The sequence below is a fragment of the Lissotriton helveticus genome, chromosome 11, assembly GCF_964261635.1.
Source record: "Lissotriton helveticus chromosome 11, aLisHel1.1, whole genome shotgun sequence".
NCBI lineage: Eukaryota > Metazoa > Chordata > Amphibia > Caudata > Salamandridae > Lissotriton > Lissotriton helveticus.
In genome coordinates this window covers 981,749,137-981,766,763 of record NC_136072.1, presented here as the reverse complement: position 1 = coordinate 981,766,763, position 17,627 = coordinate 981,749,137, and the positions used below count along the sequence as shown (strand labels likewise).

The following is a 17,627-nucleotide window of genomic DNA, read 5'->3' as shown; positions in this document are numbered from 1 at the left end:
GGAATATATTCATTTTAATATAGTTCGCCCTCCCTATTATAGTGAGGTGTAGGTTGCCTACCCTCCTGAGGTCGGTTTTTACTTTTTTGATCAAAGGATCAAAGTTAAGCCGATTAATTTCCTTCACCTCAGGAGATATACTTACACCAAGATAGGTTGCATTTTTTACTTTATAAGGGCAATCAAATGAGGTATTGTTTGTGCAGAGAGCCATGGTTTTATCCCTGTTTAGGGAGTACCCCGAGTAGGATCCAAACATCTGGGTAATTTGTTCTATTTCAGTAAGTGCGTCGGCCGGATTGGTTGTAAGCACGGCGACATCGTCGGCATATGCCAGGATTTTAGTTGAATAGGGGCCCACCTTGACTGGCTGGATTACAGAGGAGGTGAGTAGCTTTAAAATTAATGGATTAATAACCAAAGCAAATAATATCGGAGAGCATGGGCACCCCTGCCTCGTGCCTCTTTGTATCTCTATAAACTCCGACTCAAAGCCGCCGATGGAAAGTTTGGCCCTTGGATCAATGTACAAAGCTTTTATGGCCTTAATGAAGCCGATCCCAAAGTTGTTAAATTCCATGATGTCCCATAAGAACTGCCAAGATACACGATCAAACGCCTTCTCGGCATCGAGTAGGATCATCGACATCTCCCCCCCCCGTGGCACCCATGATGTCAAATAGGGAAATGGCTCTCCGTGTATGGTCAGTTGTGCCCCTCCCGGGTATAAAGCCATGCTGCCACGGGGATACAAGATGTTCGATGACCCCGCTCAGCCGATTTGCAAGAATCTTGGCATATAGCTTTGAGTCGGAGTTTATGAGAGAGATAGGCCTATATGAAGATGGAAGCTGAGGGGGCTTCCCCTTTTTAGAGAATATCGCTATGTTGGTATTTTTCCAAGAATCTGGTGATGTTGAGTGGTACTGTACCCCCAGAAACAGATCTAATAGGTAGGGTAATAACTGTTTGCCTAATACCTTATATAGGTCCAACGAGGTCCGAAAGTGCCAGCTCAAGCTCCGTGATTGAAATTTCCCTTTCGAGGTCTTCCTTAACTGATTGATCGATTTTCCTAATTAACTCTGGGTCATGCAGCCAGTCATTAAGGAAGGTTTTCGTATCTCTGGTAGGCTGATGGTCGTCTTCTCTTTGATAAAGCTTTTGATAGTATTTTTGAAACACACCTACAATGTCCTGGGTGGAAGAATAATGTCGGCCCTCATATTCAATACACTTAATTTTATTATATGTTTGCTTCTGTCGAGTTCTAAGGGCTAACTGTCTCCCTACATTTTCTCCTGATTCATAGATATTGTTTTTATTAGCTTGATATGTTTCAGCAGCTTTTTGAATTAAAGAGCCATTAATTTCTGTTTTTAAAATTAATAACTTTTGCAATGTGTCAGAAGTTGAGATTCCTTGCTGAATTTGATTAACATGCTGCGTTTCAAGATTAGACAGTTCCAAATTAAGCTGAGTATTGATACTATCCTGAGCCTTTTTGCGTTTAGCTACAAACGAAATAGTCTCCCCCCTCATCGTTGCCTTAAAACAATCCCAGACAATGAACCTAGGTGCACTAAATTGATTACAATCGAAAAAGGCTTGGGCCCACGATGTTATGTGATTTATATATTCTGGGTTAGCAAGAAGCTTGCGATCAAATGACCATTGGATATTGGGTCTTTTAAAACTATCCATATCAAAGACAAGAGTGAGCGCATTGTGATCAGAAATAGTTTTGGGGGATTTAAATATATCTATTAGGGCCGAATTCTGCAAAGATGTCATGATATAATCTATTTGGACGTACTTGTTGTGGGGATAGGAAAAATAGGTAGAGCCATTATCGCTCTGCCTCAGCATATCCCAGACGTCGAGTAGATCATGACTGTCCATCAGGTGACGTACTGCTCTATAGACCTTGGGTTTGCGGCCGTTATAATTCTGGGGCAGTTGGTTAATTACTGAATCTCCTAGATCCACATTAAAATCCCCACAAAGGATAAGGGGGCCAGACCAGGAGGCCAATTCTATCTCAAGGTCGCCAAACATTTGCGGATCGTCCAAATTGGAGCCATAGAGTGAACAGATGGTGATGCCTATCTCCAGTTGGACTACAGCGCATCTGCCATGTTTGTCAACCAGTCGGCGTCTGGGGTCCCCCAAACCAGGTTTTACCAAAATAGCAACCCCCCGTGTTTTAGATGTTTGAGCCGTTGATGCAATCAATTTATACCCCGGAATCTTTAACAAATCTTTATCACTCTCCGCTATATGAGTCTCCTGGATACATAGGATGTCGACAGGGTCCTGACGTAGTGACTGAAAAAGTTGGGCCCTTTTTTTCCTGTCATTAAGGCCTGCAACATTCCAGCAGCGCAATTTTAACCTCCCCATTTAAGGTTATCCCCAAACAACCCAGCGCCTTCTAGGCAGTAAAACATACAACAGCATATATCTGCCTCGAGATTAATATTCCAATCAAAATTCCAATTGTTCACCATAGGTAACAAATAGTTCCTAATAAGTAATGAGATTCGCAAATTTCGAAAATTTTGTGTACAACTGATCATGCTCATTTTTAAAGTTTTTACCCCCCCTCACCCTCCCCCTCCCCCCACACTCCGACCACTACTACCAACCCCCCACCCCCCACAACCCACACAGTGAGGCAATTAGACTCTATTAGAGTCTTTAGTGATGGGGAGGCGCTCCCAAGCCAGGCCAGTGATCCCCAACGACAGAAACAGTAAACAAAGAAAAGGAGAGAAAAAGAAAAAAGAAAAGGGAAAAGAAAATGGTCAACTGTGGTATCGTACTTATGAGGTGTGAAAAAAGTGCAGCTAATACAAAAACAATCTTTTCAACAGAGATATAAAAAAAAAAGTATTAGGAGCATAAAGAATGGAAGGAGGACAGGAGAGAGAGAGATAGAGAGAAGATAGAGAGAAGAAAAAAATGGGGAAAAAGCCGGAAAATCCTGAGAGAGAGTATGTATCATATAATGCAATTCATGACTAGGTGTAGGGTGATGGCTAAATATAAGGGATATAATAATTTAAATGCCTAGCCAAGTATCTTAATATATATCTACCATATATAGAAATGCTCTCTCTACTCTCCACTCTCCACTCCCTACTCTCCACTCTCTCGCTCCATTTATCTATTACTCCAATCCCCTCAACCCTCAACCCATCCTCAGCTTCCTGACCAGAGGATCATTTATGTACAAGGCTGGTCTACATTAAGTCAGACTATCTAAAAATTCCTTGGCCTTTATCTCAGAGGTAAAAAAATGTAGTCTGTCCATTGTAGAGTACTTTCAATTTAGCTGGATTATTAAGATACACTTGTGCTTTCTTCTCCATGAAGGGTTTAATAAGTTGTCGTAGGCGCCACCTCCTTTCCACAGTAGTGTGGCAAAAATCTGGTCTAACAAAATAGGAGATGGAGTCTCTGGTACGTCGAGCTTCAGGCCTGACTTTGTCTGAAATGGCTTGTCGGAGAAGAAAGTTCCCGAAAAATACCAGGACTGCGCGTGGATAGCCTCCCTGTTTCGGGGTGGATTTCAATGTAAATGGTGTTCTATGAGCGCGCTGCACTTCTAAGTCCCAATTCCAGGAAGAAAGCTCAGGGAGTGTGTCTTTAAAGAGCTGAATGATGAAGGCTCGCATGTCAGTACCTTCGATGTTTTCAGGTATTCCGAGGACACGCAGGTTATTGCGGCGAAGACGGTTTTCCATGTCCTCAAGCTTCCACCTGACGTCACTTAATTCCGCTTCATGTGATTCAACCTGCTCCTGAGTGGCTGTAGCCTCAGCCTCGTTGGTGACTATGCGATCTTCCATCTCTGTCATTCGAGTATTGAAGGTACCAACAGATTTTGACAGTTTACGTACTACGCCCTGTACCTTGTGGAGAGCTAATTGCGCCTTACGCCCATCCCTTGATGTTTCCCCACGATGGGAGGCAATAGCCTGGAGGACTGTATCCATTACAGTGGAGAGTGTGGCATCTTGCTGATATGCAGACCCCCGTCGTGTAGAGCATAAGCTTGAAGCATGTTCTTGGGGGCCGAGCACCGCAGAGGGAGAGTAGTCCCATGCTAACCCTAGGGCACCCCGATGGCCCCTTTTCTTCCTCAGGGCAGTTCTCTTATTTTCCCTGGATTCACCAGGTCTCGCTTCATGGTCGCTTTCCGTTCCAGATTCAGTGTTACTTTCAATGTCTAGCTCAGAGCCATCTGACCATCTTGCATCTTCGGCCCCTTCGGATATTGAGTAGAAGTCAGAGGGGTCCTTATCGGTGTCAGTCGGGTCGAGAGCTGCCTCATCTCTGCCAGCTTTCTCGTTGCCACCTAGAGGCTCCAACAAATTCTCCAAATTCTTTGAAGTGTTTATAGCTTCTAACACCACCGTGTCGTTCGTTGGAACACTAAGTGCAGCCTGAGTCTGCCCAGCCTGCGGTACCTGTCCGCCCCGCACACCCAAAGTCTCAGAGATATTAGGCACTATCGAGGTGGTATCAGGTAGAGTTAATGGAAGAACTGTCGGGGCAGCCAGAACAATAGAAGGGGGCAGAGTACTTCAAGAGGGGTGACCTTCCATACCTTGCACTCGAGCGTTAGAGTCTGCTATTCCCGCTGTAGATTCCTGATGCGTCACAAAAGTAGCCTCTGCTGCCGCCGGGGTGATCGTGAATATGGCAGCATTTCCCTCTTTTCCAGCCTTTCCATCCCTAGATTGCCCACTTGATGTCACTGTTGAGCTAGGGAGGGCATTCGGCGCCGCGGACTGTTTCAGAGTAATTGCCGGAACCTGAACTGAAAGAGCCGGGGCAGGAGTTTTCCGGAGCAGCTCGATAACAGAGGGACCAGAAACGGGTGTTGTAGGCAGCTGCTTTGGTCCTTTTGCAGGTTTAACAAGAGTTAAAGAAATATCGGAGTCAGTAAAATTGCCGACCCCCTCAAGCCCCAATGTGCCTCCTCGCTTTGTCATTAGCTCTTTATCACGGAGAGCTTGCTTCGCCGCTCTGGTCTTCGAGGCGGCGGCGGCTACCGTCACAGAGTTCTTCGGGGCCATTCCGTCGGAGTTGCTTTGAGGAGGCGGAGTCGCACAAAGACGGAGAGTAGCTTGGACTGAGCCAGGGAAGCTACTTTGCTTTTTGTGAGTGGGTGCTTTGCTGGATTGTATGCGAGCGATCAACCTCAACACAGCAATTCCAACCAACGAGGTGCAAAATGAAAAGCGTAACTGCAGAGCAGCCGGGTCCAGTGTGTCCTTTATGGGCCAGTTCTCCACTCGATTCCCAGTCATATTCTCGATACCATCGAGATAAACAGCCAAAAGAAAGATAGGTGAGTCTTTTCAGCTTTTACAGCCATTAATCACTCATAAGAGTACAAACACCTTCACATTTCGTTACGGACCAGGTACTGGCCAGGGAGACGCCTCACAGCGGTCTAGCACACCGCCGCCATCTTGCCGTAAACAAGCATACTATATGTTCCAGCGATGAAAGCTTCGCCAAATAAGCATAGTTCCATTCCTAGAGGCCAAATGATTTTATCTGTGAAATGGTAGGCTGACTGTAATGGAGAATATGAGAAACTATGCCGAACCATCTGGTCACTGTACAGCTCAGCGGCCTGTCCTCAGATCTTAAAGGATAGAGTATTGTTTCTGTTGTGGGGATATCTGGAAACTTTTGAAACATAGCAGCTTTTGGCAAATGGGGTTGATTATAGAGAACTTGCAGGTGCCTCTAAACATATGTGCAACTAGAGCCAAATTTCGGGGGGAGGGCTACTAAAAACTTTGGGGGGAGGCTACATCTTCCAGCAGTAGGCAGAGTGGAGATGCAGGTGCACACAGAAGGGGTGAAAAAACAACAAAGCCTCGTTAATAAGTAAATGGTATTTTAAAGACCTGTGAAGTACTCCGGTGTGGCTGCGATAAGATGGACACCAGACCAGCCAGGCCACAGCAGCTCAAAAACTGTGTGTGTGTGCCCGGGAAGCTGTCCCAGCCCGGGCTGACACACACGACGGAGGGGGCTGAATCCCTTTGAGCCCAATTTGCGGTGCACGCCTGCCTCTAATGCATCCTCAATGATGCATCAATGATTTTTTTGGGAAGGAGCTAGCTTGATTTTAAGTGACTTAACAACTGAATGGTAGGGCTTGAAGTAAATGGGCCAACTTTTAAAACACTTTTAAGCAAGTTTCACGATTTCATCTCTAATACATATTTTTATGAACAATCTACTAACTGCCAGGCAATTGCATTATGAACCTGAGGTGCAGTGCTTAATTTGTGCCACTGCTTTCTGGTGCTATGCCCCGGCACGTATTTCTCAGGGCCTGGTCTACAACACTGAGCGGCTGCTTCACTAAAAGTAAATAAAAGGAAAAAAAAAAGGAGTTGCTTTCATGAAAGGCTCTGTGGTGGTGTTTTGTTTCAGGCACCATGTAACCTGAAATTTGTTTTTTTGCACTGTGAAAAGTGGATGCAGCTGCACATATGTCAGCCTGGGCGAGAGTGTACTCTCCCTGGAGGCACAAGGCAGCGTTGTGTTATCAGGATGGTGACAAAACTGGATCCCTCGTCGTCCTCCGGTTCTGGGCCCTTTCGAGGCCCCTGCTGTGCAACTTTCTCCAGGACTCTCAGGCCCTCCTCAGACCTTGGCTGCCCGAGCTCTGCTCCTTTCTCTGGGACCGCCATGGCAGCTGGGGTGGGGCAGCAGCTCCCACCTGAAACTCTGGGCTGCTTTCACTTTCAGTTCTGGGCGTGGCCTCCACTTCGAAGCACGGAGTAGTGCGACCTGCAAGGCCGTGCTGAGGGGCCCTGGACCCGATCCCCGGGACCGGCCAGCCCCCTCCCCAAAGAGGCTGAAACTCAACTGGAGCTGAAGGCACAGGTGCTGTGTCTGATGCCCGAGGCCCGCAGTGGGCAATACATGACCCTAGTCCTGAGTGAGGCGCTACAGAGGTTGAAGGACCTGGAGGCAGTGGATGCTGATGGTGAGTTGAGGGGGTGAACCACTGCACTGACTGGGGGTCTGGGGTGAGCGAGGGGAACCCGAGACAATCAAGAGCTTTGTTTACAAGCATTAGTTATGTGGGGGTGGGCAGGGTTGTCATCTAGGGGGGTCAGTAGGGATCACTTAGCTCTAGCTGCTAATGTGTGCTCCCGCCAGAGCCACAAAAGTACCAGAGAACGGAACCCAGTTGTGGAGAAATACACTGCTTACATTAAAAACTGTAGGAGAAAATATCTATAACGAAAGGTTGTTTTATTTCAGAAATAGTTGTTGCAAACAACATTTTAGACGTTAACTATTCCCACCAAAACGTTGTCATCTGCTGAAGAGAACATGTGCAAAAGTTGTTCGATTTCCGGCAGTGGTCATATTGTTTGTCTAAATCATCAAACATGAATAAAGGCAGAGCTCGAAAAGTTGCTTGCTCTGGACAATGTAACAACAGTTCAACCAGTGTTGAAATTGAAAAAACATTACTCCTTGAAGCCATAAATTGGGGTGGTCAACGTTTGATAACGAAAACCAGGTAGCCTCAAAAAGCATCCTTACTGGTCAATTAATACATTTATTTTATATTTAATCTTTTTCCACCAAGGAATTGACAAGAAAATTAAATGTGACAGTGAATGTGAGCACCATTAATTATATCACAGCAGCCCACTTGCATAGGTCTTTCAGCTTCTATTAGTCAAAGCACCACAAACTGAGAGGAGCTGACACCAATAGGTCTTGCATATGTGGGAGCTATTGGATTAGTCAATATTTTTTTAATGATGTGTTGCATTGTGGTGTGGTATGCAATGGCCTGTCATTCAATAGTGTTGTATTGTATGGCCTGTCATTCTATAGTATAGTATGTGAGCAGTGTGCCTGTATGAGTGCAGGTTGATTTTTGTGCCTGTATGAGTACAGGGTGAGTAATGTGCCTGTATGACTGCAGGTTGACTCATGCGCTTGAATGTGTGCAGAGTGAGTGGTGTGCCTGTATGAGTGCAGGGTGAGTGGTGTGCTTGTATGAGTGCAGGTCGACCCGTGTGCCTGTGAGAGTGCTGGGTGTATGATGTGCCTGTATAACTGCAGGCTGAGTGGTGTGCCTGTATGCAGGCCGAGTGGTGTGCCTGTATGAGTGTAGGGTGAGCGGCGTGCCTCTTTAAATGCCAGGTGAGCACTGTGCCTTTATGAGTGCAGGGTGAGCGGTGTGCCTGTATAAGTGCAGGGTGAGTGGTGTGCCTGTATATGTGCAGGCTGAGCAGTGCACCTTCAAGACTGCAGGGTGAGCACTGTGCCTGTATGAGTGCAGAGTGAACACAGGGACTATGGGAATACAGGGCGAGTGGTCCAAAAAGAAGCCTGCAAAGATGGACATTTCTGACTCGGGCATGTGCAATTTACAGACCTCCTTTATTTTCGCTGTAATGCCTGAGTAATTTGCACCTCTGAAAAGTGCCATTTTCAGATACCACAGCATTACATACTGTGCATATTAAGGGTCTGCCTAGTAAATGCTAGACATATTTTTGACTATGCATTTTACATGAGCCTATGTCATATGCACATTTTGGAGACCTGATATATGCATATAATCAGAGGTTTTAGATGTCTATATTGGGCATATGACAGGATTGAATGATGTACATCAATCAGTTACAGGTCGTGCATATGCCAGAGAGGTGCATAATGTGCATCTAGCAGGGTCCATTATATTCTTCATGTGATAGATGCCTTCATATTGGCTTGATCCTCTGAACTCTATCGTGTCATTTATCCTTTGGCAACAAAATGTGCACATATTAGTGGTGAATTTGTCAAATTCTCAGAGCAAAAGAATTGAGAAGTGGGTACGGTGTGGAACTGTCTTGTACTACTAGACTGGTCCGGGCAGTTTAGAGTGTTATTTGAAAATCCAGCCAGGGGAGAGACAAAATCCAACAGAAGTAAATAGTCATTTTAGCACAACCTTAGAGTCAGGGTTTTCATGGTCAGCAAGGTTCATTATGCTCGGTTCCCAAAATTCATGACATCCAGTCTCTCTTGCGGTGTTGCCTTGATTTTATTAAGATATAGTTTTCCCAAGGAGCTGGAAAACCAACACGTGTTTCAAGTCGACCATCATATTACCAAGGTAGGAATTCAGTTGTGGGAAAGAGAGAAGCAGGACAATATATTGGTAGATATGGGGCTGTTCTCTCTCTCTCCTTTTCATTCAACACAGCACAGCAACTTATGTCTGTTTGAAAAAGGAATACATCTCCCCTGAATTTTAATTAATGTAACTATTTCCTAATCTTTAAAGCAGTAGTGACAGGCTAGAATAATTTGCAGAACATCACAAGCACCAATAAAACAGAGGAAGCAGTGGACATTTTACATGCAAATTATAGAATGATAAATTAACACCCCTTAATTCTGATTCACTGCAGAATAAAAGTACTCAATTTCCTGCACTGGTACACAATCTCGAATGAGCTCCTCTCCCAGCACGTTCACCCTAACGCTCCAATACACAATACCCTAATGTTCTCTGCTGGCTTGTACTATACAGATATCTACACATCCATCAATAGTGCATTCGATGTGATTAACTGCCCTCCTCTTGTTTCAGGTCACCCTCTATGAACTAGAGAACTTTCAGGGTAAGAAGTGCGAGCTAACTGGAGAATGTCAGAATCTGAGTGAAAAGGGACTTGAGAAAGTGGGCTCAATCAAGGTCGAATCAGGGCCGTAAGTATTGAAAACATACAACTTGAGAATTTTATTATCATTAAATAAAAAGAAACTAGAAATAAACCGGAAAAATAAATATCACGTGTCTTCATAACGCAATAATTGAAATGCAATATTATATTGATCGGTGGGGGGAAATTAATCGATTTGCAGGAGACGTGGAGACTGGTTACAAGTGAAACGGTAAGGGCCATTGAAGCTGGTGTGGCAGAGGCATTGCTTGTTTCAGGCCCAGGGAGAACCTGGCTTGGCAGTTGGGGCTGGACTGTTCTCATTGAAAGCACTGTCAAGACTGATTTGCATATGGCTGAATCCAAACTGGGGTGACGGTGCAAGCACAATAACGATGGATTAAACCCAAATCTGTGCCTGGGGATGAGTGTTTGAAAAGTTTCAACACTCCGTCCATCATTTTATTTTGTGATGTGGCAGACACAGTGTGTCATCTAGCCAGGTGCATCCGGGGAGCAGTACTTAAATTTATCCAGGTTGCTGGCATACATTGCCCCACCTGCCTCAGATTTATAATGCAGTTCTGAAATTGAACTATAACAATAGTCCGATGCTTCTGGGTCTGTCATAGGAGATTTTTTCAGCACTGGCAAACCATGTAAAAACATATAAGAGATCAGTATGCCTGCAAAATCACTGGATGCTAAATGAGCAAATGCGTGTGCCCCAAGAAAAGAAGTGCCTATCATATGTACCACACCCTTAATATGAAGTTACAGCTTTTGAAAATCCAATGCCACAAGAAAAACAGCAGTTTAAATACTTTGTCAGGACATAATTGAGTTACCGGCCTCTATATTGTCTCCACTATCGAAAACACCATAGTCATGGCGTTTTCATATTGCTCCACTATGCAAAAACACATTCACATTCTTGAATGGGACATTCCACAACTTCCAGTGTGCAAAGCACCATAACAATACTATGTTCTCCTATCAAAATGTAAAGCAACATTGCACGTAGAGTATCTTCAGTCCCCAGATTGTGAAGGACCATTGCCATTCCGGTTTTTGCAACCTCCCACAGTACGTAAAGCACTATTGCTGTTCCAGTATCTAACCCTCCCTCAGTATATATATATATATAACACTTTGATGGTGAATCAACAGTCTCTTACGGTCAATCTTGAGGAAGATTGCCATGAGGGTTCTTGGTGTCCTCCAGTGCCAGCAGTGGGGAAGGGATGAGGCTTTTTTGAGGGACTGTGGTACAGATTCGTGGTAGACAGACGTGGCCGCTGCAGATAAAAGCGATGGGACCGGCTGGGCGGATTTCGAGAGACGACCACAAGAGAAAATTAAATAAATAATTAATTCCCTCGTAGTTGTCTCTCAAAATCCCCCCCAGCTGGCCCCTTCGTCCCACAGTTCTTACCTGCAATGGCCGCGGCTGGTGGCAGGCTGAATGCTTTGCTACTAAACTAGTAGGCGGTTCTTCCTTTCTTTGCTGGAGCTGGCTGCCTGTACAGCTGTTGCTATCTTGGTCCATGTTTGCAAAGCCACTGTAGGGAAAAGATGAACAGTTATTTGCCTACCTGTGAACCAGGGGCTGTCTCCTTGTTCAATGCAGTGGGATGGTGATGGCTCTGCTCTTTGTGGCTAGTGTTAGGCTAGGCTGCTAGGCTAGGCAGGCCAAGGCTGAACGGTTGAAGTGAGGGAGAGCTGTTTTCAGTGATGGAAGGGTTGAGACTTCCTCAGCTCATCCAGCCTTGAAAGCAAAGTTAAAAAGCAACAGCTCAGTGTCCCGAATGGTCATTGTGACTGTCCTTATCAGTTCACAGAGACTGGGAGGGAGAATCTCTTCCTGTAGTATGCTCAGCCATGGAGTAGAAATTGTGACTTATTAAGATTTTGGCATAGTGGGTCATCGTCATAGACCCTAACATGGACTGGTGTGAGAAATTGGCAGACGCCATTTCACTGGAAACTTCTCCAGATACTGGCATTATCTCTCCGCCTACCATAGCTGCGGAGGCGGGAATCTATTTTGTTATGGTGGTGAGAAGGGCGGCTGAGGTCCTGGACCTTAGCCTGCCCTCAGTGGCAGTCAAGACTAACATCTTGACAGAGGTGCTTCCACCGGAAGTGATCCCCTCAGAATCTTTTCTCTCATTTAATGAAGCACTTACTGATGTGCTGTTTGGAGTCTGGTTGAAGCCCTGCACATGGGCTCTTGTGAACAGGACAACTGCCCACCCCTATTGCCCCACCCCAAGGGACTCCAGATTCCTCACACCTACCCCAAAGTGCTTGGTGGTCTCTTCCTGTGTATACCCTGGCGCATTCCCTACCACCCCACAAGATAATAAATCAGTGAGGCTGGACACAACACCTTAGGCATAAAGATGTTTTCTTCCAGCAACTTGGCACTGTGGTCCATGAACACCGAGTGCCCTTTGGGTCGTTACTCTCCTGCACTTTGGGCTGGTTGCGCAGGTGCTGCCCGGTCCCAGGAGGCTAAGGCCATACTCTCCCAAGCTATGACAGACAGGAGAGATGCAGCCAAGTTCACTATCCAGTGTGGACTGGACATGACCAACGCACTAGGCAGAGCAGTTTCTTCATCTGTGGTCTTACAGCACCACACTTGGCTGAGGATGGCTGGCTTTTCGAGGGATGCCCAAGCTTCACTTATGGACCAGCGCTTTGATGGCTCCTGTCTCTTTGGAGACATGGCTGACTGAGCACTGGATCGCTTCAAGGGTTGCAGAGCTATGGCCAGGTATTTGGGTTTTTTAATGGCGACCTGCTAACTCCAGTCCACCTTTTAGTCCTTTCATGGGCATGGAAAGGGGTTGCAGTTACATGTTTCCCTGCTTAGCCACCACAGCATGCAAGGTTCACAGCCTCTGTGTGGGTCAGGCAGACGTAGGTCAGGAAAGTCCACCCCCCAGCAGCCACAGCCTCTAAACCTCTTTAGTTCGCCCTCCAACCATCATGGGCATCCAGTGGGAAGCAGTATATGCCATCACCTGTACCACTGGAGGTCAATAACATTAGGTCGCTGGGTTCTCCACATTGTTCAAAGAGGCTACTCCCTCCCCTTCTTGACTATCCCTCCGTTTGGTCTAAGTTAAACTTAGGACCAAAACTTAAGTTTAACTGAGACAAAAGTCTAACTTTACCACTCGTAACTGCCCTTTGTGAATACAGAGAGTCGTAAAGTTAGACTTTCATGACAGTTTACCTTTGTGAATCGGGCCCACGGTTTAGAGTGGGCTTGGCCACCCACATTGCAACCACTGGTTTTCATCGACCAGCCACTTTTTACTATTGATAATGTGAATTGTCAATCATGTCTCGGCACACTCCAGTGGAGTATTAATCTCTTACCTAATGCTATAGACTGTCTGGGTGTCTTTCACCCAATGGTACTGACTGGGTGCATCCTTCCTCCTCTATTAAAGTGCTTTCACTGAACTGCATGAGGGACTACTTTACAACTATAGCCCTCTCTGTCCACTCATGCTGGCTGCCTCCCAAGTGCCACTCTCTAATGCTGCATGCGTTAGCATATTAAACCCATACCTATGGGCTTTGTCGAGTTCTTAGTATGTTTATAGCACCATTACTGTCTACCTGAAATAGTCTAAATCAGACTTAAGAGGAAAACATATTTGGAAATTTGCCCACTTCCTGTTTATTTAAATATTCTACTTTAACATTTGCTGCTGATCATCTCTTATTGTATTTTATGCTTTTAATGTAATGGGCGCTTTTTAAATTGCATGCTTGGCAGGCGGAACATTTCTCCTATGCAAAGCCGCTTACATTCTACAATTCTAAACTACTCCCAGGTGCCATTTCCATTCCTTTTAAAATGCATTTAATAACCTGCAGCCTCTCATAGAAATTCTTAGCGAGATCTGTTTTTTACTGAGAAAATCACTGTGTTCCGTATTAAAGCTGGTCAAAGGCTTTCTAATCCACCATTTGCTCTTTGAGGGCTGCTTAATATTTTTTGTGTTTGCTTTTATCACTGACATACCATATTACAGCACAACTTTTACAATCTTATTTTGTAATTTTCTATATTTGAAGTGTTATTGGTGTACATGGAGGCATTTACCTACAATAAATAGTTTATTTTGATTGAGATATTTTCCCAATAATCAGATTATTATTTTCATTCACATTGCATGTGTGGCAAATTGCCATTTTACGAATTTCAATCCAGCCTTCACAGGTGTGTGGAAGATCTGCTTTATATATTTTCTGTGGTACCTGAAGTGCTTTGTGTCTGTCAGTCAGTCAGTCAGTCAAAATACTTTATTGCGATAACTTAATATCATATAAAGACAATGGCAAAATACAAATTTAAAATACATGTGCAATAATTACATTATTTTAAAAAAATAATTAAAAATACATAAAAGTCATACAAGAGACCAAGCATATAGTGCAATATACAAAGTACCTAGACCCCTAAAATACAACATATCTAAAATACCGCAAATCTAAAAACAAGTATACCACCATTCCAGGTCCTATTGCAATCAAAAAATTGCCTTATATAAAATTCTATTTGTACATTTTATGCTATACTGTTGAGGTAGGAGTTATTCTGTTTTTTAACCTAATATTCCTGCTCCTAATGGCACTCACAAGGAAACTAGCCACATGGAACATAATCCTTGGAGTCCCTAAAAGCTGTAAATAAATAAGAGCAGGTTTTACTTGAATAAATCCAGCCTCCTGTAAAATAGGCACAAGAAACTTTCTCCTCTCCTTAGTGTAATGCCCACAGAACATCACTAAGTGCATAGTGTTTTGTACGGAGAAATGATCGCAAGAGCATGGTAACGCCTTTTCTGGGGTATTCCATACAGGATAAAAACCTAGATTAAAATGTATCAAGTTAAAACGGAACCGTGTTAAAATAAACCTGTGGTAAGGATGAGTCACCGTGTTCAGGTAGCTTTCTGGGCCGACATGTATAGATAATATTATGCTGGCCCTAACACTTGTTTTTTTTAGCTCCCTCTCTTCTCTTTCCAGGGATAAAAACTCACTCATTGCACACTTTGTTAATGCAATGTCTTTGGGTGTAATAGATTCTATTTCTGAATATAGCTCCGGCCTCCCTATCTTGATAAAATTTTCCCTAATATATGTCAACCACTTAATGTTACTAACTTTAACCAAACACAAACAATCTTTCATTATAGTATGGTTTAGGGGAATTTCCTTGTTAAGCCACATCCTCAACCATGCTACAAGAGGTGCTGTTTTTATCAAATCTGAGATGTGGCCTTCCCCAAGTTCAAGATGTGCAGTGTAGGACGGGGTTGACTGTGGAACACTAAGAACAGATCTGAAAAATTTATTTTCCATGATCTGTAGGGGGGCTAAGTCCCTGTAACCCCAAATTGAGCTACCATAAGAAGCAACAGAGATACATTTAGCCTTATAAATTTTCATGATGGCTGCAATAGGCCTACCACCCAGTTTTTTGGAGAAACCCAGGAGAGCTGAAGATGTTCTTGCTAACGAGATAACTCTATTCTTTAACTGTGGGCCCCAATTACCCTTTTCATCAAAGGTTATCCCTAAATAAGGGAAAGAAGCTACTCGAGCCAGCTTCTCCCGTCCGCAGAAGAAGGTTTTATGGAAGTTTTTCCTTGCTGTGCTGCCCATGAACATAATTTGGGATTTTTTTACGTTTATTTTTAGATCAAGGGAGCCCATAAAGATTTCGAATGCATCCAAGAGACGTTGGAGCCCCACCCCGGTGCGTGCAAGAAGGACCGCGTCATCCGCGTAAAGGAGAACAGGAATCCCCTGCTCCCCTGCACGCGGAATGTCGGGAGTCACGTCCCTCAGGGCGGGTTCCAAAGCGTTCACATATAATGTGAACAACAGGGGAGCAAGGATGCACCCCTGTCTAACCCCTTTTTCTGATGCAAAATCCCCCGTACAACGTCCACCCGTGGTAACTCTGATTTTGGCTGTAAGGCCCTGGTGCAAATCTGCCAATAAGTTAACTAGTGTCCTATCCAAACCCAATCCAAGCAAAATGGACCAAAGCTTAGATCTATTAACCAGGTCAAAGGCAGAGGAGAGGTCCATGAAACCAAGGTACATGGACCCCTCCTTAGCCCTGGTGTACTTCTCAATCAGCATGTGTAAGTTGAGACATTGGTCCTGGGTGCTTCTCTTGGGTCTAAATCCATATTGGACATTGGTCAAAATACTTTTCTCAGTTGCCCACTCATTTAATTTTGCTAATATCACTCTCCCAAGAATTTTTACTGAAGAGTCAATCAATGAGATTGGCCTATAACATGCAGGGTCCTGCCTATTACCCTTTTTAAAAACAGGGATGATTATAGATGTTTTCCATGACTCTGGTATATTGTCATGGGTTAGAGCATTAAACACCCTACATAGTAATCTAGACCAAAAGTTAGGAAAACATTTAAAGGCGTCAGCAGGAACACCATCAGGTCCTGGCGCCTTTTTTTTTCAGAGTGCAATCTATTGCTTGTAGAACTTTTGCAACCTCGAAATGCACTTGATTTCCTACAACTATCTGACCAACAAGATCCCCAGGGCCTCCACTGCTGTGGTCTGAGTAAATGTCACTAAAATATTTTATCCAACCTTCGTCAGTTATGTTAGTTTCTAACGGGGGAGTTCACCTCTCCTGTGAAAAAGGGTTGGTTGACAATATTCCAAAATGCTCCACTATTTTTCAATATTACTGGGTCTAACAGTTGGGACCAAGCTTCATCTTTGATCACTTTTTTCCTGTTAGCTATAGCTTTTTTATATTGAGCTCTACAGGTTGTGATGTTGGCGGGAACTTTTGGAACTGCCTTCAGAGCGCTTAACAGTGCGCAGTGTGCTTTTGTGCATCTGTTATCAAACCATCCTTGAATGGGAATTGTCTGCTTTTTTGAACCAGCAAGCAATCTTTGATTAATCTTGCTGCAGATGCTACCGAAGGCAAGTATCACTTCCCTATTATCTGCCTCATTTGATGAGCACACCCCAACCTCAACCGCAGCATCAGAGAGTACCTCTTGAACGAAGGGTTCGGGGATTATACTATCCCATTTCAGTCTACGTCCCTGATCTTTCGCTTTATGTGCTGTCCTGATGTCACCAGGACCAACTTTGCGCGAAATAAAATCGGTATTTACTAAATCCATGGTGACAGGATTATGATCGCTAAAAACAGAAACCACAGTTTTATACATTAAAACTTTACCTAATAAAAATGATGAAATAAATATATAATCAATAATAGAGCCATTGCCTGGTCCCTTGAAGGTAGAAGTCCTAACCCCCCCCCCCCTCCCCACACCCAGACTCATATAGATTCCATCTTGCTAGGAAGTTTTCTAAACATTCCCCTTGTTTGTTGTGTTCAAGATGGATTGGCGAGCAATTAGGGGGGGATTCTTCTTCATCGCAAACACACGTTAATGTACAAGGGTGGATATTAAAGTCCCCCATAAACACAATTTCAAAAGAGTGTACATTTTCACTATAGACTGACATAAACTGATCCAATTTATCTAAACTAAACAAAGTGCAGTCAGATGCATTGGCATTATAAAAATTTACAAATAAAATATTAGAATGGTCTACTGAAGTAAGTTTGACAATTAAACAATTATCAGAGCCCGAGTCGCACTTCTTCAAGCGGCCTTTTATATCGAGTTTAAAGAGACTTAGTAGTCCTCCCTTGGCTCTTCCTGCCACACTGGGCACTGCTGGGATACAAAAATAACTGTATCCATTTAATGAGCAACTATTTTGTGTGTCCCAGGTTTCTTGTAATGCAATAATGTCGAACTTACTAATAAGATCTGACCATGCCGGAATACCCACTTTTGA

The 17,627-nt window shown here is 44.1% G+C and overlaps 1 protein-coding gene across 2 annotated transcripts in view; it reads left to right on the top strand.

The window, feature by feature from the left end:
* Positions 1 to 17,627, top strand: part of CRYBB3 (crystallin beta B3) — a 122,030-nt gene that overhangs the window by 67,218 nt on the left and 37,185 nt on the right. For both annotated transcript variants that reach the window (XM_078666078.1, XM_078666077.1), the window contains exon 3: positions 9,650 to 9,768. In XM_078666078.1, the coding sequence (XP_078522204.1) occupies positions 9,650 to 9,768 (119 nt within the window). The remainder of the gene's footprint in view (positions 1 to 9,649; positions 9,769 to 17,627) is intronic.